The sequence below is a fragment of the Ambystoma mexicanum genome, chromosome 10 (genome assembly GCF_040938575.1).
Source record: "Ambystoma mexicanum isolate Mex_15411 chromosome 10, UKY_AmexF1_1, whole genome shotgun sequence".
Lineage (NCBI taxonomy): Eukaryota > Metazoa > Chordata > Amphibia > Caudata > Ambystomatidae > Ambystoma > Ambystoma mexicanum.
Genome location: NC_090932.1, coordinates 653,229,304 through 653,256,504, shown reverse-complemented (window position 1 = coordinate 653,256,504; position 27,201 = coordinate 653,229,304). Strand labels below are relative to the sequence as shown.

The window sequence follows — 27,201 nt, the reverse complement described above, 5'->3', positions numbered from 1 at the left end:
AGGGTACTGTGCCATGTCCACCTGCTTTCCATCCAGAGGGTGAGCAGGACGATGACTTATCTCCCACACAGGTCGGGCCGTGCCGGCGTTGAGCCATGGAGGTTTTTTTTATTTCAACATCATCGCATGTGGGTGTTGAGGTGCACCCTGTACCTCCCCCCTCCTTGGTGCTCCCCCCCGGGTTGTATGTGGCCATTTTTCATTTCTTTAGTTTAATTAGTTAACTTAGTTTTATATTGTTTGTCTATTGTGCATTCATGTGACAGTGTGGTGCTTTGTGTCTTTTGAAAGCATCCACTGTCTGTTCCTGCTGGGCCCATTCAAGCTTGTCTCGTGAATGTGTTTGCGGCTTGGGGTCCTGACACAATTGCCACTCCTGCTTCCCCTACCCATGGGCTCACAAGGATGGTTCGGTGTGATAACCATTTACACAAGGGCATTGGACTTTCATCATATCATGTGGCCTGTTTTCTGCTGTACTACTTGTGTTAACACCCCTAGTGGTGATTATGGATGTTTTCTCCCTGGCATGTCTGCAATCAATTTTGGTGAGTACATTATTGAACTGTCCATTTATTGATGTTGATTGTGACGTATGTTCATTTCCTGCCTGTATAGGTGCTTGATGCACTTCATGCTGTATACGGTAGCCTGCACCCTTTAGCTGTCAAAGTCACACGGATGGAGGAGGGGGCCGGGTGGTGACAATGTCAAGTTGGTACGTGTTGAGTTCAGCCCCTGGGGATTGTGGCAAAGGAGGATGCATTAGGAATGTGACCCAAGAGGCACAACTCTCGGTCCAGTCGTCACCTGAGATATCCGCCTATACTACTACTATGCTCCGTTCTGTTTGGACGGCACATTGTGTCTGTCTTCCCTCTTGGACTTTGATGCTGCCTGACAGTGCAGATTTCCTACTGGACTACAGCTCTTTTACTTGTTTTTCACACTCTGGCGCCTTTAGTCCCTGTTCTTCTTCCTGCTACTGTCCTTGTTGCAGATCTGTCCGTCTGTCTCTCGGGCAGTTATTTCCATGTACTCTTACACTGCCCTGGTTTGCCTCAGTACACTTCTGTTCAACAGCATCTCTCTGTCGCTCCTCCTGTCTTTCATCTATTACATCCATGCCTTTATGTTGACTGTTGGCTTTTACCAATGCTATTCAACTGTTGTGGCTCTTAACTTGCTGTCAGCTGTTTCCGGCTATCACGCATTCTCTGTGCCTTTCCAGACTTAAACTGTCTCTGCCTTTCTTTATTCACGCTATCAAGGATTGATTGGGTTTCAGCTCAACCATCCAGTTGGTTATTTTCTACTCAAGTTCCAGCTCTACCTGTCAGGGTACAGAACCTGGTGTTTTGTGTGAGGAAGTCAGATGTCGGTCTCAGACATGGCCCAGTAACAAGCAGCATAAAGACACACACACAGAAAACGTTCCAACCTTATTAAAGGCTTTATGCCTTTTCTGCAGGAAAAGGAGCGTCCAGTCTACCTTTTCCAGCAGACACCGGCCAAGAACTACCAACAAAACCCTGGCCACCTTGGGTGGGGCACACGTGCGCATGCGCGTGTGAGCAGAAGCACGGGGCTTGTGCTCAGACATCCGACAGAAGCAGACATGTTTCCAGGAGCTCTGAGCAAGGTGAGCAGCACGAGGGGCCATGCCCCAGCCGACCTTCCTCCAGGCCCCTCCCACAATCAAGCTAAGTAGCGCCAGTGCTGGGGAGCTTAGCCAGGCATTGGGGAAGATTTGCACAGTACAGCTAAGCCACGCTGAGGCGCAAATGCCAAGAAGCTTTCCAAGTTGCAGGGGTACACACAGGGGGCGTCGCTCATATCCTCGAGTCCCCCCTGCTCCATAGAAGCTAAGTTATTAGTGCAGTAGCGTTCCTAGCCACAAACTAATACAGCGCAAGGGGGGCACCCAGCGATGCACAAATTCAAGTGCATTGCATATCATTAGCATATGCAATTTTCCACGTGTGCTACCTATAGAAATCCGCGGCTGGCAGAACGCGACTTGTACTGAAGTCGCACCTCGCCACACGCGGCTAGCAGCTCACCCAAGGCCCATTCTATCATGTGTGATTCTTAACACATGGTCTTCCATTTACCGCGGGGTCACGTGCGGCTGCCTTACCGCATTAACAGTGTATGAACCATCACGGGGGCAAGCAAAAGTATACGAACGAAGCAGCAGACAAGAGTGCTTGTTTGGGGAGAAGTCACTAAGTTCGAGCCATGAATGGTGTTATGTGTGTGTGGGGAAAACACACACAGTATAGTAACTCACGCTCTCTTTGCAGCATTGAACTGCTCCTGTAACCGGACCTGAGAGTGCGCAGGCAGGAGGCCAGCACTCACCCCACAGATAAGTGTCTCTCTGGCTCACCTTTGTGCCATTTTGTACAATGTGCATGAGGAACATGGTTTCTCTGATTGAGTATGTGTAATTGTCAATTGTTGTATTTTGTTTTGTGCCTACTTTCCCTTGCCCATGCACCTCTCCTCTCCTGACCCTCTTTCCGGTTATCCTAAATAACGATGTTTATCCAACCAACAGATCCCTAACCCTCTTTCCCCACCGGGGTCTTGGAGGCCTGTGTAAGTTTTTCCCTGCAGGCGCCCAGACCGCGGAGGGGGTGGTTGGTTCGTGCCACTCCTACGCTTGGAGACCGGAGCTGTGACACTACCCATCAGTTGTTGCATCCTCATTGATTATTGTGTACTGAAATTGCTACCCATCCTGTTGAACCATTGTTCACCTGTGCTACCTTGGTAGTTATTCTATTATTCTGCTTGGACATGTGCTTGGCCATATTCAGCGACTTCAAGTCATCTACTGGAGACTCTTTCAGGGTATTTTGGTGGCTACAGGCTTTTTCCCTGGTTTGGGGGTTTGGCTCCTTGGAGTTCTCTGCGATTTAGTATTTTTACCAGTCAAGGTGGCCTCTGAGGGGGCTGGACCCTATTTACACGAAAGGTAGAACAAGGAAACCAAGGGGTAGGGGGATCCTGAAGCCAGGTAGACTAGAAGGAAGAAGCCAATGGACCCAGACACAGTTCTTCTGAAGGTCATGGTGATGAGTAAATGAGGAGGGCCTTTTGTTGTCGGACAGTACACTTGGGCTACAGTTTTGGGCACTCTCTGACATTGGCCCTCATTAAAACCCCAGTGCTAAACCATGGCGCTATTAGCACCATGGTTGGTGCCGGTGTTGTAACGAGTCCGCCATGGTTGAATGGGGAAATACCGCCCCATTCCAAGGTTGGCGGGGCGGTATTTCCCCATTTCACCATGGCCCTTTCCCATTCCCATTTTCGCCCCATAGGGCTCAATGGGACTGGGGAAGGCGCTAAGTACGGTACCGCAAATTGCGGTACCGTAATTAGCACTGAGGTCCCTTTGCGGCACCCTACTTTAACAGCTGGTAAAACCAGCCGTTAAGGTCGGGTCCCGCAAAGGGACCTCGTAATCAGGCATTAAGGGTTTAACTGCGCTGACACCTTTTACGGCGCCGTTAAACCCTTAATGCCAGGGTCGTAATGACTCCCATTCTCTTTGTGGGGTACTATGTACATGATGTGTTCTGCTGGTCAATGGCTGTTCATGTCTTGGGTTTACTTTTCAGGTGTCAGGGGATTGTTGGGCATACTGGGGTGTACACATGGCCAATGTTCACATATGATGTATACAGGACACTGAGGGTCACTTGATTTCACATGCATGTATTGAGTGCATGTCCCTACTGACACACACACTTAAACAATGCTCCACCACACATACAACCACCCTTCCATGCCCACACATGCACACAGATTGCCTTCTCTGGTATGCTGTGTCAGTGCAGCACATGATCACTTACCATTTGGGATCGTGTACATGCGTCAGTAGGTTTTTTTGTTGCTTGTCCTTTTTATATGATGCTCAAGTTGTATCCCCAACACAATGGCTGCTCACTGTGCTGTGTGCTGAGCAGTGTGTTGCAAGAGACACACGAAGCACACGGGTTTGGGATTTGCAGATTTGGATTGGCCAATGTGCATGCCAACAGGCATTCTGTCTTTTGTTGATGTTACCGTGTATGGCATGCATTTGTGTATGACTTTGTATGTGTGGGAGGTTGTTGGTCAGTCATTTCATCTGATTCCATGTCAGGTGTGATTGTCTCAGGCCTCCTTCAATTTATCGCGTGTCACTTCGTATCTAATTGGTCATGTGTTGTGCGTTTGGTTTGCTCTCTTGCTGTTGCATGCCATGTCATGGTGTGGCCGACAAGTGTGATGTGGGTTGGAAGGGTGTGGGTGACATACCACTGATTGTCATGGCCTGTTTTGCAGGGGGGTGGTGTGATATACACCTTGCATGTGTTCCTTTTGGTCACACAGGATTGGTTATGGTTAAGTAGCTAGGGATGCACACAATGCAGAAGTTCCATGGCAACATTCTCAGGGTGATAAGGTTGTGACAGTTGACTGTCTCTTTGTCATCACCAATTGTCACCTGGTATGCGCCAGGCCTGTGTGCACTCCACAGAGGTGGGAGTTTAGGTGAAAAATGTGGCCTCAAGCTGGGTCCGGGCTGCCTCGCCATGTGCCCTTTCCCCTCCCATGAGCAGCGCCTGTGCCTGTGGTTGGGGATGTGGGGGCACCACCATGACCACCAGTACGCCCCGCCGTGTTGCAACATTGTGCAGGACCCATGCTGCTACAATGATCCTGCACACTACTGGGGGTGCATTAAGTAGCTGCCCACCAGAGCGGTCAAGGGAGCGGGAGCGTGACTTGAGCACTCCGAATGTGCGCTGTACTATGCCCCTGGTTGCAATATGGGCAGCGTTGTATCTTACCTGGGGTGGTGTGGTGGGGCTCCATATTGGCGTCATCATGTGGTTGCTCAGAGGGTAGGCACTGTCCCCTGGGTAGGTGAGGATGGTTGTCATTAGTTGGGTTTGTTTATTTGTCTGTGTGTGACATGCATGAATGGGAACAGACATTTGTACTCACCAATGAACCATGTGTCGCCATGCTTCCCAGCTTCCAGGTCCCGACTCAGAGCGGACATTCTGTATCTGAAACTGTCATGGGTAGACCCAGGATAGTTTGCATAGACAGAGGTGATGATTCCATGGGCATCACATACAACCTGTACGTTGTTAAAGACTCCAATCAAGCAGTCCCACTAAGTCAGTGCCTTGTCTACGATTGCTCAAGGGAAGCCCTTATTTATATATTTTTATGTCCAGTTCGTGTACTCTGGATGTCAACCTTTATATGACACCCCTCTCTTAGAACCCCCTGACCCCACTGAGCCAAGAAGTAAGTTTGTTTTGCAAATTTAAAAGGTTTATTTGAGAATCAAACAATATATATATATCGTACTTTTATAATAATTTAATAACTGATATCACACTTGTGAATATGAGCAGTAATCAGCAATAGGTAATCCTACAATAGCACAGTTCTGGTGACTTATGACTAGGAACAGGGGAATAAGGTATCAGAGAATGCTTTATGGTTTCAAGGAGATGCAAAGATGAATAAGAGGCAGTACAGAAATAAACTTGATATGATTTCAGCAAAAGATAATGTGATCACTTTTTCTTTGACAATTCACTACCCCCCTATGCAATGTAAGGAGATGGAAGTAACACGCACAATTCTCAGGAATACACACAAATGCAATATAAAGTTCCAGTTCCCCACAGCGAGCTTAGTGGAAAACAGATATGATTTTAAACACAGGCAAAATCCTTTTAAATGTGGTGGCAATGAAGTGAAAAATATACTCAAATTGCTTTTAATTCCCTATAGGAGGTTCAGGGTGAGTGATAGCTACTTTAAATTAGTTCAGGATCACTTTAGCAATGCTCTATGAATGATTGTCAGGTTGCAAACGAATTTCAGCAAAGGAAAGCAAGGAGCTGCTATTTTGACACATGAAGAAATTTGAGCCAAATCGCAAATCGCGGCACTTTTTCCGAGTGCGTCGAGCGCGATTACGGAAAAAAGTATAATGAATAGAAAGTCGGCTATGGAAGGCCCAGAATCTTAGCTTTAAAATGACAGTTAAATTTAGTTCCTAGCACCAACGGTTCAAGAGATACGGCCGATTTTGTGAAGGTAGATTCTCAAAATAAAAGTAAAGCTCAGAATGACAGAGGACCATTTTCCAGCTTTGAATCAAAAGGAAGGGACACGATTTCTATGATGCAGTTCTCAATAGGTTAAAAGAGTTTGAATTCGATTATTTTAAACTAAGAGATTGGTTTTGCACAGTCCTGGCTGAGTACTCACACTATATGTTGGACAGGAATGCGACTTTGTCACGGATCAGGTCAGGATTGGCTGCGGTTCTCTGGTACTGGTTCCGCGCACAGCGATCTGGGTCAGCTCTCAGCACTGTACAGCGATCTGGTCTGGGTCTGGTCTCTCTGGATAATTCTGCCTTCTGGGTCTCTGGTTCTGGCAAAAGTTCTTGGCAAAAATTCAAACAGCTCGCCCGGCTGTTGAATAGTTTGCAAATGATTTGGGGGCCTGCTGAAAAAGGATTCATCTTGTGGATTCAGGCCTCTCTGCTACAAGTTCTGGAGTAAATTTCTGGTCTCTGGAGATTGATGGATTTGAAGTCTGGATCTCTGGATGTGAAGTCTGAAGTCTGGATGTGAAGTTGCCTGTCAAAATGCTCCGCAGAAAGTGAAAAAGAAAGTCCCTATCTGGCTTCCAGTTGCTCTTTTTATGTGTTTAGAAAGTGGGTGGGTCTGCTCATTCTGCATGGCCAAACCTCTCAACTTATTATTGGCCAATTCCTCCTCTCTCCCTTGAATGGGGGAACTGGGTTGTGAGTCAGAGTGATGAGGTAGGTTTATGGTCAGAGGATCCTCCCCTTGTCAAATTGCACACAAATCTATTTCTGATCCAAATACATATTTATCTATGTACCATTTTCTAATATTATACGTCCAGTTAACATATTTTCTGTAGCACCAAACCATCCGATCCCTGTCTTTGTAAGATGATGTGTCCACTTATGACAGAATTCTCCTCTTTTCATCCAGATAACGACCTCTAAACCTTTCCAGATTTTACACAAATGTGCACCAGGGATATGGGTTTCAGATGATAAAGTGTCAGATTTTTAACATGCATAAATTTGGAGTAACAACCCTTTTTCCGCTACTATCCCCAAGAACATACCCCAGAGTCCTAACACCTCTTAAAAAGTGCACAGAAAAATCACAAGAATGATGATGTTATTTATATAATTTTTACAAGTCCGCACTATGAATTATCCATCTTTTTAAAATTATGCTCTGGCCCCGAGGGGTGTGGTTTTCCAAAGCACATGGTGGAATTTCTGGTTTATCCACTTCCCCCAAGCTCAGCTTGCTCACAGATGCAGTGCCCCTCCCCGTTTCCAAGAGGAAGACATTTACGACCCCCCTAATTTAACATTTGCCTGGGCCAGGGACAGTGCTTTGTTTAGTTTCCTGTAGTCCCCAGGTGCTCCTCCCCTAATTCAATCAGAGAGGTGTCATCTCCTTTTGGCAGGGGCAGCAGAATGCAGCCAGGTCTGGGAACACAGCTGCTGATCAAGTTTCAACTCCTGTCGGGGGTGGTTGTCAGGCAGAATTCAATCTCTTTAAGGCAGGCTTCAGCTAAATGTCACTTTGGTACCCAGTTTTCTACATTCAAATCAAACAGACAATTTTTACATATGCAGCTAGAACGCTGATTTTAAGTGCAAAACTATGACATTTCAACAGTTGCAAACTATGTGACACTCAACAGTAGGTCACTCATTTATTTTAAACATTTAGATTTTAGTGTCTTTCAGTCCAATTTCACTTCAGCTGCTGAAATCCACAGCTCTGCCAGTTTTGTTATAAACATTGTTTTGGGCTCTTTCTCTTTCCAGATTTAGTATGCACACAAGAATACATTCTGCCAAATGTCTGCTGGTGTTCATTGAGATTTTTGAATATCTTGCGATGTTTATAATAGGCATTTTTAGCTTGCATTTCAGAGAAACAAAGGTGATTTCAAAGCACTTTTTTTTAGCCACCGGCACTGCTGTTATTCCTTTGGCACACATTTCACTCATGGCACTCCTGGCCCCTCACGCTTGCACTGGTGGGTGGCAGGTCAGGGGACCATTTTGCTGTGCGCAAAACTGCACTGTTCTCCAGGATTCTGGTGCAAATGTGGGCTTTTCTGCCCTCTTGGATTTCCTAATCCCACAGCACCAAGTGTTGCAGCATAATAACTTGAACGTGGGCCAAGACACCCAACAACGTTGATGGAATGCCAGTGCTTGTGCTTTCGATAGTTGTGCTCAGTGGCCCTAGGTGGACGTAGGGCAACATGGGTGCAATCTATGGCACTGAGCACTTTGGGGCAGTGTGCCACCCTGTAAAAGACCTGGACCACAGCCTGCCTTTCTGTGGGTGTTCTGGGCATGTATATGTGCCTGCGGACTGAGGGGCGCACAGTCATGATTGCCAACACCTGGTGTAGGCTATGTGACTGCGTGGCCTGTGAGACACCCCCAACTATGGCAGTTGTCCGCTGAAATGACCCAGTGGCCAAAAAATGCAGGACATTGATCACCTTTTCCAAGGGGCTCAGTGCTTAGGAACACAAGGTGGGTGATGAGAGGTCATCCTCCCACTCAGTGACCAGGTCTAGGATGATTTGAGGTGGAAACCTATACCTGCCATTGACCTCGTCATCAGGCATCCCAGAAAGTTTGGACCTGGGCAGAAAAATGTGGGTCCTGGCTATTCCCCTCCTCTTGTGGTGTCCCACGATCAGTGCTGTGAGAAATGGGACATTCATCGTAGCTGTAGATACTTGTTTGTCGTTTGCGTGCACTTTTATACTGCGTGGGGACGCTTCTGCCTGCCCTCGTGTGGCAAACGTATTTACGCCTGTGCAATATTTTTTGGCGTGTGCGGGTTTCCCGTATTCGATTCCATGAATACGTGTTGTTCGCGTGCGTGTGGGTGTTTTGTGTATTTCCAAGCAGTACTTCCCCAGTTACGCCTTAATTTTCACACGTGGTTCCCCATTCCGCGTGTTCCACCCCCTTTTTGGTGTGTGCGCTACACTTTGTGCGCTTTCACTGTGCGCATCACGCATAGCGTTCGGGATGTTGCAGTGACGTGTACACCCGTGTGTGCCACCCGCATATTTGACGCACATCCCGGCCAAAACACGCGCAGGGCCTTCCATGAATCGTGTGCTTGCTTTTTCACGCTTGCGCCAGCTTGCGCCACAAATTTTGGCGCACATTTGTTGCATGAATTGGCCGCTTAATCACAAATGACTGTAAGTATGAATAGGAAGAACAGTGACCCATAGTATATCTGCATTGCATTATCCCAATCTCAACCCATCCCATCTTTAAATTCAGAACCGTAGTATTGTTAGACTTCTCTTGTGCTGATTTTTCTCTCATCTGTGTTACAAACCATAACTCCTTAGTGATTTTGAATAACTAAAGTAAATCCCAAATCCCAGAAATCGAGTATCCACCACGGACTGGTTGCGCTGGCCACATAGCTGTGAAGTTTCATGTGTGGCATCCTCTTTTTCATAGTCATTAATATAGTATAATAAAACCTACCTGTCATTTTTAAAATCGAATATCTGTTTTCATTTTCGCGGCTATTTTTCAAAAACGACTCTCACTAAAACCTCTATAACTTCTTCCATTTTAAATATAGAAACAAAATTTCAACTCTCAGTGATACCTAAGACCCTTAGCTACATCCACAACTAAGCATCGTGGAACAGTGTATTTGATCCGTATTTCTCCAATATTGCACGTTAGGGAGAATTCTCATTTATGGCTAATTCCCCTCACCTAGTGAGTCCCTCAGCAGCTTTTCTGTATTTCTGGGGTTTAGTTTTTCCACCTGGTAAGAGTGTGAGCCTTTTTGCCCCTCTTACATGTGTTTTGCATTGTGTATTTCTACTGTTTGTGTGATCTTGGGCTCTGGAGCTACACCACTCCAGGAGCCCCCTTTTTGTGTGTGTTACACACCACCTTCAGTGCAGTAACACAGGGTCGTCTTTGAGACTTCCCCCTGACTCAATTTTTCTGGGGCTGACTACTGTCCACCAGAAACAGGTAAAGTTGCCATTAACTTTATACAGTCACTTTAAACTACAGACCCAGTATACCCCATCTTACATGGAGTACTGGAAAGGGTTCATTCCTATCCCTTTTTGTCTGTGCCTCTCTGAGCTTTATTTTGTTCTCTTAACACTAAGACTTGGCTGGTGGCAGTGGTATCTACCCTAACTTTTCTACCGCAATTATACTTTATAAACGTGGTACGGTTTTAGGCTATTATATTAGCCTCAAATTTAAACCTGCTTGACCAAATACTTTTTATTTTGGCTCTGGTTGGGTTTTATTGCCATTTCTTTTTGTTAAAGTCCTTCTTGTGTTTTACTTTGCGCTGCCTCCTTTGTTCGCTGACCTTTGGCGGGCTTCTGTCCAGAAGCCCTGCTTTGGCGTCTGGGTGTCTAGGTGAGCTGAATGTGAGGGAGGGGTGTAGTCACCCCCTGCACAGGGTATCCTTGGATACCCAAGTCGCACTTTGTCTTGATTGGCTGAGGTGGTTGTCCGGCCCGGACAACCCCCCTGCTGAGTGATTGACAGCCAGGCTGTGTGAATGGGGGATTTTGGCATAAAAGACAGGACTCTTGAGCTGGAGGCGAGAGTCACCACTGGAACTGCAAAGAATCTAAGAGAAGCGGAGAAGAAGACAGTTGCTGCAACTCCCGAGTCCCGGTGAAGCCCTGCTGCAGTCCTGAGCTATCTACCCTTCAATGACAAGAGAAGATCCAATCCAGAGTCTTCTTCCCTTGAGCCTGGTGGGATCAACTAGCTCACATTCCACAGGCAGAGGATCCTCTTCTTTGTCAAAATCGCTGCACACAGCTGTTGTGGTCCGGATAGCCAGTTGAAGAGCCTCTCCTGTTTTAAAGGAGTGCACCTGTTATTCACCGTTGCTTTTGCTGCTGCTGGCTTCATCCCTGGGTAGTGCAGATCGCTCCAGATGTCCTCCTTTTTGTCCCCACGACTGAAGCTTCAGGAACCGTGAGTCTGCAGGAACTACCAGGAACAACTGACGTGGCACCAGCTCTTCTTCATATGAATAAGGTACTGTGTCCGACTTACAGGAAATAGGGTGAACCCTTTTTTCCTCACCAAAGGCTTGTCCTTATCTTCCTTCCCTCTTATAACTTTTGCTTCCCTTTTGACAATATCTAAGTACTCAGGGCAATCCTGAATTGTGAACTGTTCTAACCTTGTGATCCTCAACAACAGGACCCCAGTCCCATTGACACTGGCGCAGGCCTATGGACTTAGGACTGGAGCTTGACAAAGGGCTTTCTTCAGGCCTTCAAAGGCTTGCATGCACTCCTCATGCCATCTGACCTTTTTAGGGAATTTTGGAGAGGAGATGACATTCAATGGAGAAGCTAAGAACCCATAGTTCTCTATGAAGTTCCTGTAGTACCCAGTGAGACCTAGGAAGGCTCTCACTTGGGTTTCAGTAGTAGCGGTGGCCCAGTTTTGTACAGCTTGTACTTTGCTAGGCAATGGCCTGATATCATCTCCTCCTACCTCATGTCCAAGGTAGACCACTTTGCTCTGACCAATTTGGCATTTACTTGCCTTTATGGTCAGGTTGGCCTGCTCAAGAGCCTGCAAAACATACCCTAGGTGATCAATATGTTCTTTCCATGTAGGGCTGAACACTGCAATGTCATCCAAGTATGCCATGCAGAAGTCCTCAATCCCTTTCAGAACGTGATTGACCATCCTCTGAAATGCAGCAGGTGCATTCTTTAGTCCAAAAGGCATTACCTTAAACTGGTAGAGGCCTGCTGGGGTGGAGAATTCAGTTTTCTCCTTGGCAAGGTCTGTCAGGGCTATTTGCCAATAGCCTGACGTTAGATCAAATGTCCAAGGTAAAGGATGGGCATCAGTCTTTGTGACTGCATTTAGAGCTCTATAGTCCACACAGAATCTTAACTCTTTGGATCCTGCCTTTGGTACAAGCACAACTGGGCTAGACAATAGACTAGTAGAGGGTTCTATAAACCCGAGATCAAGCATCTTGTTGACCTCATTCCTTATGTGGGTTCTGACATTGTCTGACATTCTGTACCCCCTGCTTTTTACAGGCAAACAGTCACCAGTGAGGATATCATGCTGGCCCCAAGGGGTCAAGCCTGGTGAAAGTGAGAACAGGGAGGCAAACTGATTTAACAGTAATTTGCACTGATCCTGCTGGTCAGATGTGAGACTGGAAGAGAGATTAAATCCTTCCACTTTCTCATCTAAAGGTAAGCCTCTGAGGAGGTCAGGCAGAGGTTCACTCTCCTCCTCTTGAGCTGAAGCTAGAAGCAACGCTCCTATCTCAGGTCTAGAGACATAAGCCTTTAAACAGTTGGTGTGAAAGACTCTGGGAGCTTCCTTAGGATTGCCTAAGTCCACCAGATAGTTCACCCATCCAAGTTTACCCACAACTTTGAAGGGTCCTATCCATTTGTCCTGAAAGGCCCTCTGCCTTGTAGGTACCATAACAAGAACAAGCTGGTCCTGAGTAAACTCAACCATGTTAGCCTTCTGATCATGCCAATGTTTGACCAGAGCTTGACCAGCCCTCAAGTTGTCACTTCCTTCTGCCATCATGTGTGACATTCTCCTCCGGAGACCTATCACATAGTCAGTCACTCTAACTGGCTTGGGGGAAGGAGCACTCTCCAACCCCTCCTTTATCAGGGCCAATGGACCTCTGACTGTATGGCCATAGGGAAGTTCAAAGGGACTGTAACCTACTCCCTCCTGAGGGACTTCTCTATATGCAAAGATAAGGCATGGCAGTAGAAGGTCCCACTTTCTTTTAAGGGCTTCTACTAAAGCACCTATCCTGCTCTTCATTGTTCGGTTAAACCTCTCCACCAATCCATTGGTTTGTGGGTGGTAGGCAGTAGAGAACTTGTAAGTGACTCTGCAGGTTTTCCACATGGCTTGCATGTAGTGAGACATAAAGTTTGATCCCCTGTCAGATATCACTTCCTTAGGAAAACCTACTCTGGTAAAAATACCAAATAGGGCCTTAGCTACAGCTGGATCCATAACAGTTCTCATAGGTATTGCTTCAGGATACCTAGTCGCATGGTCTACTACAACCAGGATAAACCTGTTACCTGAAGATGTGGGAGGGTCAAGAGGACCAACAATGTCAATACCGACCCCTTCAAAAGGGACTCCCACCACTGGGAGAGGCACCAAGGGTGCCACATTCTTGGTTCCACTCTTGCCAGAGGTTTGGCAAGTGTGGCAGCTCCTACAGAACTTGTCTACTTCTGAACCCATCTTAGGCCAGTAGAAGTAAAAGGAGAGCCTTTCATTGGTGTTTTTAAAACTTAAGTGACCAGCCAAAGGTATCTCGTGGGCTAACTGTAGGAACTGGAGTCGGTTCACTAGAGGTACTAAAAGTCTTTTGCAGTCTCCAGGGGTTGACTCAGTCGGTTCACTGTAGAAGAGGCCATCTTCCCAGTGCAACCTATACTTCCCAGGCTCTTCCTCATTGAGCTGCAAAGCTGCCTGTAGGCGAAGACCTTCAAGAGTAGGACACTCTCTTTGTCCTCTGCTGAAGTTTGCTCTTTTGGTTCCACCTTCTGCCAGTAAAGACTGCAGCTCAGGATGGTCAACAGGGTCAAGATCTCCACCCAGAGTAAGGTCTTTTTCCAGATCTGAGTCCTCAGTATCTGGTGTAACCAAACAGGGTTGAACCTCACACTCAGCCTCAGCTGGTGGAGGAGTCACAGGTGTGACCTTGGACAGTCTTGGTGATGTCCTGGTAGGCACAGGGGTGCTTGCTGTTTTCTTGCTGGTAGACTTGGGTTTCCCCTTTGTCTCTTTTTGTCTTGCAATAGCAGTAAGTAAGTCCTGTGGACTTGGGGTGATAGTATCTTCTATCAAGTCCCCAGGAGAGCCTCTCAAGGTTCTCTCCCTAGCAGACCTTGTGAGCTCCTGATTCCTTTTACTGGGAGGCCTGGGGTACTAGACACAACTCCAAGATATTCTGACAGTCATGTCATTGCACTGGATGAGAGCTGGTAACTATGTAACCATTTTCACAGGTCCTCCAGCTAACTTGGTTAGGTGTTTGGGTGCCTTAGCAACAACCTCTACCTTGGAAAAACATTAATCAAACACAGTTATGCTGGCTCCAGTGTCTCAGATGGCAGGGGTCTCCTGACCATTCACAAGAACACTATGTTTGGAATACTCTTTAGTATTATCTGGGATTGCGTTATAGACATCTAAGTGATGTTGTTCCCAAAGACCCATGGACACTAAAGAAACACTAACTGAGACTCTCATGGGTACATCTGGGATCCTCTTTCACATGGCCAGTAGCTTCACAAACAAAACATTTACCAAATGTCCTATTGAATGGAGGCTTACTCTGACGTCCACCTGTTTTAGCACCAGGTGGTACACTAGCCTGATTCGGTTTTCCTTGTGGCTTACCCTGGTTCTGTTTGTGGCCCTCTTTTGGATTGGAATTATTGGAATTCTCCTTGTTATCTTTCTTTGGCTGCTTTCCCTCATCCTTTTTCTAAGTTGCCCCAGAATCCTTGTGAGTAGCGCTGTTGGCAACCCACAAAGCAGCAGCCTTAGCTAATTTCTTAGCTAAGGCTAAACCCCAGTAACGTCTTTGTTTCATAACACAGGTCTGTCGAATCCAAAGGTACTTACCTTGAATTGTGCTGCACAAGGGGAATTGGTTGTGTGTAGTGTATTTGAAGTGTGGTTTTAATTTAATAGAAGTGAAGTGTTTTATGAACAGATGGTTTAAAAATGAATGTACTTTTATTTTTTAGCCAAAAACCTTGAGTCAGTGGTTGCTTGAGTCACAGTAATTGTAGTCCTTTGTGTAATCTCTACTGCTGCTCATTTGCTCTTGAGATAAGTATGGCTGCTCCGCTACTGCTACCACTCTAACTGTGTAGTATAAGCTTGTACCAAAGGTGAAATTGTACTGCCACCTGTAGTCTTAATCTTGTGTAGTGGTCCCTGAGGGCTCTGCCCAGGATTCTGCCTAACATCGCATAGTAAAGGTTTGCTGCAAACTTGCAATTTTAGCCAAAGTTACATGTGTCTTTTGCCCATTGCAAGTGCTTCTTCCATCCCATCCTGATCTCAAGTGCGTATTGTTGTTTATATTATAGCTCATGTGTGTTAGGAGTTAGGACTTGTTTAGAGTTGCTTTCCTTAGAATTTCTATCCATTCTTCTGCAATTATTATACAAAGCCATTTCATGTCAGTTTAAAAGTGTCATTTGACCAAAAACGGTTTTCTCTCTTGTTGGGGGAGGGAAGGTGGCATCTAAATTTTAGACATTGTCTTTCATTCCTGAATACCTGCTGATTACTCACATTGGTGTAGGATTGCTCATTTGTACTTCAGTACTTTGCAGGGGGAAATATTAACCTAAACGCTATCTGTGCACAAAACAAAACTGTTCGTTTTCCTGTGTTTTCTATGCTGCATCATTATAGCTGAATTCAATTGCTTTGCTTATTTTCTGAAGTGTATTGTCACCCCTTGGTGATTGCTATATATATATATATATATATATATATATATATAACGTATGTGTGATTTGAATATAAAATACATAAATAAATCTTTACCTTTACAAACTAGCCTGATTCCTGGTTCAGTGTGACCTGTGGGGGGAGGTATTTTGAGACGGGTGTGATATGAGTGGTATATCATTCAGAATATTGAACTTATAGACAAAAATAAATAAGGGTTTATGCTAGGCGAGACCTGGGTGAGTGCCTGATTGAAATCCCTTACAGATGGCCATAGCAGAGGTTTAGCAGAAGGCATCCATCTTGTAGGCTGCTCAGCAGTGCCCCCCAAAACACACTTTCTAATTTTTTGAGCCTCCGATTCTTCAGCTTCTTCTATCAGATAAGGGGCTCATGTCAAAACCACCAATAGTTACAAAGAAGACTCATTGAAATAATGAGCAACCCAAATGTAAACTAATAGTGCTGCCGCCTGTAGAGGTGGTGATGGTCTCCTTTTATCTAGAATATTAAGACCTTGTTTTTGCACTATTAATTTAGTGGTATACATGATTTATTTTATTGTAGGTGCTAGGGTTGCAGTTTGTTTGTCACTATCAGTGCCCTCCATAAATGCCTGATCTGGGCCTTATTCCAACTGTTACAGGTGTGAAAACTGCCAATAGAATCCACACATGGTAACTATGACATCAACAGAGTCAGCTTTATTTCTATGCAGCAATAAACAAACAGACAGGGAAACCATCATCTCAGAAATATGGCCCCGAAATACTGACTTTTCAGGCATTTCATGGGGTTTTACATAATGAGAATCATCCATGAGACAGCAAAACATATTTAGTCACTTACACTTAAACATTGCACTCTCCACCTAAACATTCTCCAACCTTGAGGGGTATGGCTAACAACACCTTGTTGTTCCTGTACAATTCCATTCTTCCTACCTATCTCTACCTGTGGCGGATCCCTCGATGATCCGTCATGAATTGCAGCCTGGCAACTGATAACCATGTGACATTTATTTTCGTTCTCTGGAAGAAGAAGCCTCACCTTCATGTGTGATGTATCGCTCCACTGCCTTCACTAGGCATGCACATGTCCTGAGCAAATATCAACATCACAACTGCACAATCCTGAGGTGTTTTACGATTCTTGCCAACCAATTATGGCATCTCACAGTCTATCAGCATCATATTAGGAACCATGGCTGCGGTCTGGTTCTGCTCATTAACATCCGGGGCAGTGGAGCCAGCAAATTAGGTTGCTCGGATCTTGTTCTGAATTCCACGATCCAAACTTACATTTTGAGCAACTTGAAGGCTGCTCTCCCACCCCGCCATCTTCCCACAACCTGCCCTCCCCTTCAGTTTCTATTTTTTTTCTATTCCCACCCCCATTTCCCACTTATCTGATCACTTCGATGGCGTTACCCGTGCCGTAACCGCTGTGCATCCCCACTGCTCACCACGGAAATAGTAGTGGCGACCATCTTTAGTAAGTATTTTGTTTGAATGGATGGGGCGCAGCAAACACATCCGCTCACTCAAATAAAATTACACTGCTGTCAGCACCCCGGGTTTTCGTATTGAAAAGTTGGGTGCTAATAGTAATAAAACCCTATCCGGCCCAGCGGATAAGGTTTAATTGCGTGATAACAGCTGCACACACAATGCTCGTGAGAGAGAGACTGGCTTTGTGCAAGGTCTGGTTATGTGATGTCATAATCCCCCTGTCCCCTTCATTGTTCTTCTTTGTCAAAGGGGCACTTATGGTTGGATTCTCCTGAGTGTTGCATGTCTCTGCTGGAAACTACATTTTTGCAGCTCGTGCACACACCATGTGCTCTATACATTTACTAATACTTGCTTCGATGATGGCAAACCTCTCATTAGGATTTCAAAACAAAGCATGCCTGAGGTTTACCACCTTACGAATATTGTATTTGAGAGTGACACCCCTCAAAAGGTTCACATAAACAATCTCTTAATGTGGGTGATTAAATTGACGAATTGGCCGGGGAGGGATGGCAAATATTGTGATGCTCTGGTTTTTTCTAACCAGTCAATATGATGTCCGGGAGGCGGTTTCTGTGGCAGATTCTGCTGCCCTCCCTTTGTTGCAAAGCTTGGCTAGTTTCTTCCCTCTGTTACCTACATTGCTTTCAGGAGGAATCACTTTGCAAACTTTGCCATTCCTTTTCACCTTGGTGAATGGCTACCTCAGTACATGGATCTCCCCTCCTAGACGTTCCCTTTCCCCAGGCTCTGGTAGCTGATTGTTCTTCCCTCTTTTGATACTAGTGTATCTTAATACTCCCTACCCTTTTCTTAAAAAGGTAATTTACTCCACAATGCATTCTTTTCTTTGGTGGCACTTTCTCTTCTCTCAAGGAGACATCTTTTCTTTTTGTCATCTTTCCTTTGGTGAACCCAGATATCATTAGGGGTAACCTAGCTCCTACCTTCTTGAACCAATCATGGCACTTCATAATCAAACCTCTATGAGAGTAAGATTAAATAATTGTGTAGACCTATCAGACACAATTGCAATGCTAAATGGCGTCAAACATGGGTGCCCTCTTTCTGCCGAGCTCTTCAAGTTATTCTTGGCCGACCTGCCGAACCATCTTGCACAAGTTCACTGCTTCCCACCAATGGTCAATCGGATCCCGCTCAGATACAACATATATGCAGACGATTTGGTATTGTTGGACAGAACTCAAATAGGACTCCAGCGACTACTTGCGAGCCTACATGAGTACATGGTTAACAATGAGCTAATGATAAACACATCAAAAACAAAAATTGTGTCGATTGGGAATGTAAAAAACAAGAAAGACAAATCGTTTAGGTGGACGGTTGCTGGAGAACATATCTCCTCTGTAGACACCATAAGATATCTGGGAATCCAATTCAACAATTCCATTTGTGAATACCAATGGGTGAAAGAATTCAAATAAAAAATGCTGAAGCTTGCCCTTCAAGGAGCAAAAATTAATAAAAACTATGGAAAGTTTTCATTGGAACCTGTTCTCAGATTCTACCTGCAAAAAGTTGTGCCAATGATCATCTTTGGTGCCGAGGCGGGGTGGAATGTCAATGAGCAAATCTGGAAATTGTTGGAAGGGCGATTCTGGCGCTACGTGCTGAAATTGCCACAATCGACATCTATGACGGTACTGAGACATGAACTGTCAATAAATTCACTGCATATAAGAGTAATATGGAACTCTATTGCGGCAATGCGAAAGATGTCTCTAAAGTCTCCGTCACCAGCATATCAAATATTTGGAAATGAGTATGATCCAAACAGCAAAAACCTACTTAGTCTTTGGTTTCGCCGACTAAGATCATTCTTGACTGCAGCTGATATCAATAACCAAGAGATCTTAAACCGCCCTCAATGTGCCAAGAAGAAATTTGAAAAGTGGGCATGGATTATAAATCAAGAATCTCGACACAAGATGGATTCAATCCAATTCTTGGGACATGATTATAAAAAACTAAATGTTCACCCACGATATTTACTACAGTGCCCTTCTCGTCACCACCGAGAACAATTCTTGAGGCTCAGGACAAATACCCTGAAAACAAAGGAAATGCTTTGGAAAAGAAAAGACAAGTCAATAAAAGACAATCTTTGTCACTTTTGTGGACTGGCTGTAGAAACCCCAAAACACTTGTTAATTGAGTGTGAACAGACAGTAAACCAACGATCACTCCATATTGGAAAGTTTGCTCCATTAGATGAAGACATGAACGGGTGGTGGGCCAGGAGTATCTCAGGGAATAATATACAACTTGTTTATGCAATTGTAAACTACATGGATATGATTTTGAAAGTGGATGTCTAATCAAACTCACTAGCGCAAAGTTGCTGCACATCTGTAACCTTCCCGATTGGTTGAAAGACTGCGATATGAATGAACAAAGCAGGATGTGCAACATCATGTTACGACACTTGAGAGTGAATGTTAAGAATTTATTTTTCTCTGTTCGTTTTTTCTCTTTTTTTGTCTTTCTTAAGCTTTGGATTTTACTAGGTTGTGTAAGGATTTCTTTTCTGTTTTTTGAAACAAAGTTTTTGTCTTGTGTTTAAAATGTAGTTTTTTTCAAATTAAAAATATATATATATCATGAGGGGTAACCTAGCTCCTTCCTTCAATACTACACTAGGTTTTAGGAAATGATGTTCATGTGTATTTAATGATTTTGAAGGAGAACAGGTGATGAAGGAAAAAGGTCACTCCAGTGTGGCTCTCCACAAGTAGCACCCCCAGAAGGTCAGTTGCTTGCTGGTGCTCAGGAGACCTGATTGGCTTGACACTGTAACCTTAGTCTGACATGCCCTCCTGAGCACGAAGACAATTCTTATAGGTTCAATATGCAATGTGTGATGCAGTGCGGTGTGATGCAATTAAGCAGGTAATTTGCAGTTATTAGATTTGTTCCGAGGGCACTTTTTCACAGCCAGTTCACCCAAATGAAATGTATCATGATCAGAGCATAACGTGATGGTAAGAGATGTTTTGGAGGATGATAAAGTTAATGAACAAATACATATAAATAGATAGGATAACTCTGCAGCTTCATTTTACAGACCTTTCCTGCAATGTTTTGAAGAAGCAGAGTAAACAAACTAAATAAAACGCAGAACCACAACTGAGCAGGCAAGCCTATTGCTATTATACTGCAGTAGAATCTACTTTACTGGTTAACACAGACTCTGCAGAAAAAAACAACAGTCACTCTTTGCTCAGATCCTCAGGGCCTAAAACTTCCACCAGGCTTCCAGCCTACTTTCTGTTGGGTAGAATGTCATTGTTGTGCATAATTCTCCTCACTTGTTAGTTCCCCAGCACTTTTTGCTGGACTCTTGGATTTTTACCAATTCTCATGAGTGAGTGGGAACTTTTTTTCACACCCACTCAGTCTTGTTACTCTACCTACGGGAACCTGTTTCAAAGCTTTTTGTTGTATATTTTTGGAGTTATTCCTTCCTCCAACTTGTAGGGCATCTGCAATTTATTATTGCAGCACACAGCACTTTATGTACAGTGTTGCTGGGAAGCTCACTACCGCTATCCTGATAAGAGAGAACTATGGCCTTGAATGTAGCTCCAGAAGACCCGGGACGGGGGGGGTTACATGTTTAAATCTTGTGAAGAAAGGACAATTAAAAAAAACAAGATTGTGAGAGATTAAATATATGAGATTTAAAGTTCAGGTTGGAATCAAGAGTCAAAACAAGACATTTTACTGAGCACACTATGGTAAGAGTGATGCCAAGAGAAGTATGTGGAGCAGGACCCTTTTGGAAAGGTGAATGGTTAAAAAGGGGAGAATGTTACTGAAAGAAATGTAGTCTTGTAAGGATTTAGTTTAAGAGATAGTAGAGACATCAAGTCCTATATGGCACTGTGACAGTCAATAAGGTGGACAATGCCAGCAGAGGAGGACCACCTAAAATAGACTCCAGTGCCATAAGCGTATTGGTGTAACCTGAGGCTAGGCCCTCACAATGGACTTCCTGGAGGTGCTATTAAGCTGTTAAACAACACTGTGATAAAATAAATCTTTCATTGACACCTCAAAGCATAGGGAGAGGATATCAACAGGTAGAACCCATCTGCTGATATGATCATACAGAAAGGAGGTAATACACACCAGGACAGAACCACCCACAACCATGTGGCAGGATAAGCTGTTAATCAGACCCTTGTGATTGACAGCATCAAATGCAGCTAACAGATCAAGCAGAAGAAGAAGAAGACAGGCCCCTCCAGAGTCCATCAAAGACATGGCCTAATCCTGTATCTGAAGGATAGCGGTCTCTGTGCTAAACCGGGGATGGAAGCCAGATGTAAAGTCCCACAAAAGAAGGTGTTTGGATAAGTAGTGGGAATGTTGAAAAGCAGGTCATATAGCGTGGTGGTAGGCAAATAGTTGGTGTGGTCGATGGGGCCAAGACCTGTTTTTTTCATCAAAGGAAGCTTTTCAATGCTTTTACAAGAGAGCAGGACGAAAAGTGCTAACAAAATCTGATTCACACAGAAAGCAAAAAGTGTTACAAGTGGGAACTGAGTAAGAGTAACAGGGCAAAGAACAGATTTACTTTTAGAATTCTTTTGAGCAAATGCATTGTTGAATAGATAGCTAAGCATAATTCTAATTCTAATTGTTCTTTTTGTATAATTGTTTTTTTAGATAAAATGTGTTTGGCTTCATGGTAGTTTCCGGGTTAGAAACAATTGTACATCGATCTTTCTCCTGCCCAGCCATAATGGATCCTCTTCAAAAGCACCTGTAGAAGTTGGGATATTTGGATGTCATCTTAAATCAAAATCCTGCACTTGTATTCAGATCAATTATCCCGTGAAAGAAGCTCACTGCATCTCAATACCTTCATCAGATGACCGTATTTCCTTGCTGACTATCATTTTTAACAGTCATCTTTCTGGGTTTTATTATGCGAAAGAATTCTGAATCCTGTAATGGTTTAAGAAATGTACCATGTTCTACCGAACAGAAAACTCATTGGATGGCTGATAATTGAGCAACAATTGCAGCTCATCGACCCGTGATGGTGCAAAAGTGATAGTTATAGAGCATTTGGTAGTAGGAGAGCTCAGTAAGAGGTGTGTATTGGTGGACTAACTTACCAAAGCAGCTCAAAAGCTTGAGGAACCTTGGAACCTTTCAGAAAATTGCCAAATACGGGTTAATTCCCTCTGTGTGGAGAACTCCCCTTCTGGGCATACCTAATACCCTACTGTGCAGTGTTATTATTTATTTGGTCACATCTTTATCAACATCTGTGTAATGTATTCAAAATGTTAATTACAAAAGATGGTTGTTTTGATTAACACACCTACTCTGCTCTAAACTTTGCCCCAAAGCCTTTACAGATCAATGCCAACTGTTAAAAAAAAGTAAAGAAACAAGCAAACTACTGGAATGAAAATTGAAATTAATGCATTATAATCCTTTTATAAGTTAATCATATTTTTTATTCTTCACTTTTCTGACATTTTGTGCATTCACCACTTGAAGACGAGTGGCCCGGTTTCACTTTGTCATAACTCAGCATATTAGAAAAGTGCCAATCAACAGGAGACATGAACACGCATTCCTCAAAATAAACAGCCAAGTCAGAAAAAAACGTAATTGTAAAAAGATCGTCAGCAAAATGTACAGTAGCTTTTGTACCAAAATTCAAGTAATTGTAAATATATAGCCACCATTGTTTTCATAATGGAGTCATGCATCAGTGTGTTTGTATATAAAGTACATTTGAATTTGCAGTATTCTTTTGGTTCAACTTTAGTTCTATAAAAAGAGGCTCACTTTAACTGAAGGGCACTTGCAGGTTAGGCACGCGAAGTGGATGTAGCCATTCACTCAGATCTGCTTCTCTAGAATGGATGTTGCTACCATGGAGAGAATTGCGTTGGTTACTCAACACATCACAATGTAATAAAGATTGCAACATCGTGAGCTCCCCTCTCCCTTCCCTATTGATTGTCTTTCCTGACTGGGGCTTGCTAGCTTCATACTGCCAGCAGCATCCTCCTTACACCTGTAACCTGAGCTGGGATTCCCAATTAAGATGCGCTGTCTGTCACTTCCTGGTTGTGACTGATAGAATACACAGGCCTAATCACAAAGAACTTGCTATGAGTGACTCTGCAATTCCGAGGGATGAGAAAACTCAAAAGTTAGCAACTTGTGTGTGAATCGACCCTAATGCCTTTAAAATATTCTCTATATGTAATTGGAGCATGATTTTTTGAATTGGCTAATGGTGTGCATCCCAGGTGTGCAATATTCAAACTATACGCCTTTGCATGAACATCTAATTTTTCCAAAATAGTTCCCATATTTTGTGTGTGAACTTTAGTTCTCGTGAGAAGTGCCAATTGATGGAAATGAACACAGTGTGTATATTTAATATGTTATATGGATGACACAGGAAGCACTCACTATGAGTATGGTGTATGAGGTAACGGTAACAGCAAGCGGCACTTCATATGCCACTAGTTTCTACTGACCATACTTATGGTAAGTTCTGAGGTATATGCCTCGTGTTGTATTGTTGTATACCTAACGCAGCAAACAACTGATATTAATGGGCTGGAAATCCTTCTAAAAATGTTGCTGTTATTTTCCTATAATTTTACTCCACCCCAAAGGTTGAGATAAACAAATGCACGACAACAACCTTTCCTATAAGGGATGGGATTTGGTAGCAAAGGGGCCTCCAATTCAGATGCTAGAATGACACAAACGCACCAGGCTTACCACTGGCTGTGTGGACAACACCCATTACAATTCACTGTATTTAAATTAATTGTGTGTTGATATACAGAAAACAAATGTCTTTTTTTGCTATGGTTGACAATACTTGGAGAGCCCTTAGCTAGCCTATAACGTCAGTTTTGGGAAATAAAGACGCACTAGATCTGCAGAGCGGTAGAAATGTAAGCATGGTGGTTAGCATGCATGCTCCACATTCCATCTCTTTTACGTCAATCAAGCCCTGATCTGGAGGCGACCACACAAGGGAGGGTGTTATTGAGATACAACCTTCATGACGGCCTTGACCCTCTAGGTGGAAACTTCAATAGAAGTGTGTCAATCAGTGCCAAATTAGTTTGATTTTAGAGTGTGAAGAGGCACAGTTACCCAATGCAACTGGACATCCTTGGAGGCATTTAAATATAGTTATAATTGTTCTTTTATAATGCACTTAATAGCAGAGATTGGTTTCTAAGTGCAGGATCGGGATTTGAACTTGTGTTGCTCTGCACTGTCCTGCGTCCAAGACAAACGAATTGCCCGTGAGCTATCCCCATCAGAGCTATCCCCCCTCACAGTTCACATGTGGGCCACCAAATTGTAAAGCCTTTTGGACAATAATGACCTCAACCACAAAAACATCGCCCCAACCCTACTGATTAATTCAGTTCTCATCACCACACATTTATATTGTGATGACAAGGACGCAAACACAACTGAATACTTTTTGTGAAACTATACAATTGGAGATAAAGCTCAAAGTCTTTTTTTTTTAAATGTGCGTTTATAGTGTGTTCTCACCTTTGATTTGTCGGGAATGCAATCTCGTGTGCCAGCAATATTCATTGGAAGACATATGTACTTTTCATTGCAAGGAATGGGTGGTATGCTACATTACCCGGAAACTGGCACCATGCCATCAATTTACAGGGCCTGATTATAATAAAAATGAACTTGCCTGTTCCCATTCTTACAAACAACAAAACAAAAACATACTTTGAAAACAGTAGATTTCTGTTACTTTGCTACAGCAACACAAGCAGTATTTCTACTGAATCCTTATTTCCTTACACTTCAAAGTGGCACATAAATAACTAGGCGGACCCAATGTACGTCTGTGGCCCTTCCTTGGCAGCAGACACCGGAGACACCATTACATCATGGTCTTTGGCTGGAATGATAAGGCTTGGGCCAGTCGGGATGATTTAAGGACTGAGTCAGAGTTCCAGAAGGAGTTGGCCTGAAGAAACAATTCTGCCTTAAAGAAGTCTGCAAATGTCCCTGCCAGTGAGGCATACAGTTTTAAAAACAAAACAATAACACATGTTTGCATCTTCTTCAAGGACACGAGTTTTCTAGCACCAGTCTTTGGGATGGTAGGCAAACCTCACGGTAGTATTTAAGGATCGATGAAAGACACTGCAATGTATCGTGTTCCGTTAGTAACCAGGAGCCCTTCGTGCAAATGAGTCAGCCTCCCTGGGTGCATGAAGCTCCATCCTTTCCTGGGCGAATCGAGGGAGCAGTTGTATCTATGGAAACGGCAGCCACCGCCCTGCACCAAAAAGAAACGGGAGAGTGCAACATATCAATGTATTGATAATCATGTAACAGAGTTGGCTTTTTCTTTAGCCCACATGTATGTTGTTTACATAATGCTTCATACATAGGCAATATATTATGCAAGTCGAAGGCTTGGACACACATCTGAAAATGCAGAATTTTGGTCATGATCGGTAGCCACATATTTACGAATGGGAATAAAGAAATAGGGTGTTAGTGAGCAGGAAGGAGGGATATATGGAAGGGAGAGAATGGGGAGATATAGCAAAGAAAAGGAGGAGATGGCCAGGCAAATAAATTGGGTTAGTAATAATAGGGGCGCCCAAAGGAAGAGATATAAATGAAGTCAAGGGAGGAGCCAGAAATGGTGGAGTGTACAGAGGGATATATGATAGAGATGATAAGACTGGAGAAATGAAAGAAAAGGAGAAGATGCTTGCATCGTAGAAAGTTCTAGATTAAAATCCCCAAGTACAAAAATCGGATTCGAGATGAAGAGAAGATAAAAGTCAATATTTGAAGTCATCTTAAAAAGAAGACAGAGGACCGAGGCCAGGGCATGCGGATTGATATGTGATCATAAGAGCCAAATTACATGTTTTAGGGTTTTTCCCCCTTCTGTTAATGGCTTGGCAGGCGAAGAACGATGATTTGGAGGGTTGCCCAGAGCAATACCAGAGGTTAAGATTAATTATAAACCTTCCAGCCATCACCTCTTTGTTGAAGTGCTGGGTTTAAGGCAGCAGACATGGTAGGGCTGATAAGCACAGGAAGAAAAAAGGGGGGCACTGTACAGGGTAAAGATACAGACCCCAGTGCAAGGCGTGGCCCGAAGGCGGTGCTGGAGGGTGGCTGGATGAGCAGGTACCTGGGCCCGTCGGACAGAGGGTGGCCAGGTTCACGGTGCTGAGAGAGAACAGGTCAGCAGCAGAAACGGGGGCGAAGGCAGGAGCAAAGGGGAAAGTCTTGAGGTGCTTCCGGAACCGGAGATGGTTCTCCTCAAGTTTTAGAGTGGCAGGGAGGCTGTTCCAGAGGGAGGCCCCAGATGAAGATAGAGATCTACGCCCAGCTTGTTTCTTTGAAGAACAACTGACCCTGAGGGGTTAGAGGTAGAGGAGTGAAGAGCCCGAGGGGGGAGGTATTTGCGGAGGGATAGCTGAAGGTATTTTGGACCCAGCCCTCAGAAAGCCTTGTGGACAATGCAGAGGGTTTTTATTTCAATCCTTGCATCCACTGGGATCCAATGGAGCGATTTCAGAGCAGGAGAGATACGATCCCAGGGCTTGAGGCCAAGGACAAGTTTTGCAGTCCTGTTCAGGATTAGTTGCAGAGGGCAGGGAGTAGAGGCAGGTAGATTTAGAAAGAGGCTGTTACAATAGTCCAACCTAAAGAGAACCAGAGCTTCAGAGACAGTGAGCTTCTGGGGGAAGGAGAGGAAAGGCAGAGTACCTCTGAAGAGGTGCAGTAGGAAGTTTGACTTGTGGGCGGAGAAGGAAAGTTAAATGATAATGAGTTAAACATAGCATGTATTACAATAAACCTTTAAATATCAGGTGTATGTGGAATGCAGAGGGAGCTGAGGTAAAGACACCAATGAGCAGAGCTCTAGGAGAGTTTATCTATTTTAGATCATGCAGCGGCCTGGGTAAGACTGATTATCATGACAAGCAGACATCAGAATGGGCTTGTCTATGATCTGAT

The 27,201-nt window shown here is 44.2% G+C and overlaps 1 protein-coding gene across 2 annotated transcripts in view; it reads right to left on the bottom strand.

Moving 5' to 3' along the window:
* Positions 1-24,930: 24,930 nt before the first annotated feature.
* The window catches only part of PLOD2 (procollagen-lysine,2-oxoglutarate 5-dioxygenase 2), a 517,076-nt gene continuing 514,805 nt past the window's right edge, over positions 24,931-27,201 (bottom strand). The window contains exon 19 of one of the 2 annotated variants that reach the window (XM_069618251.1): positions 24,931-25,492. In XM_069618251.1, coding sequence (XP_069474352.1) covers positions 25,337-25,492 — 156 coding nt within the window. In that variant the 3' untranslated portion in view covers positions 24,931-25,336. The remainder of the gene's footprint in view (positions 25,493-27,201) is intronic. The other variant, XM_069618250.1, reaches the window with a different exon arrangement.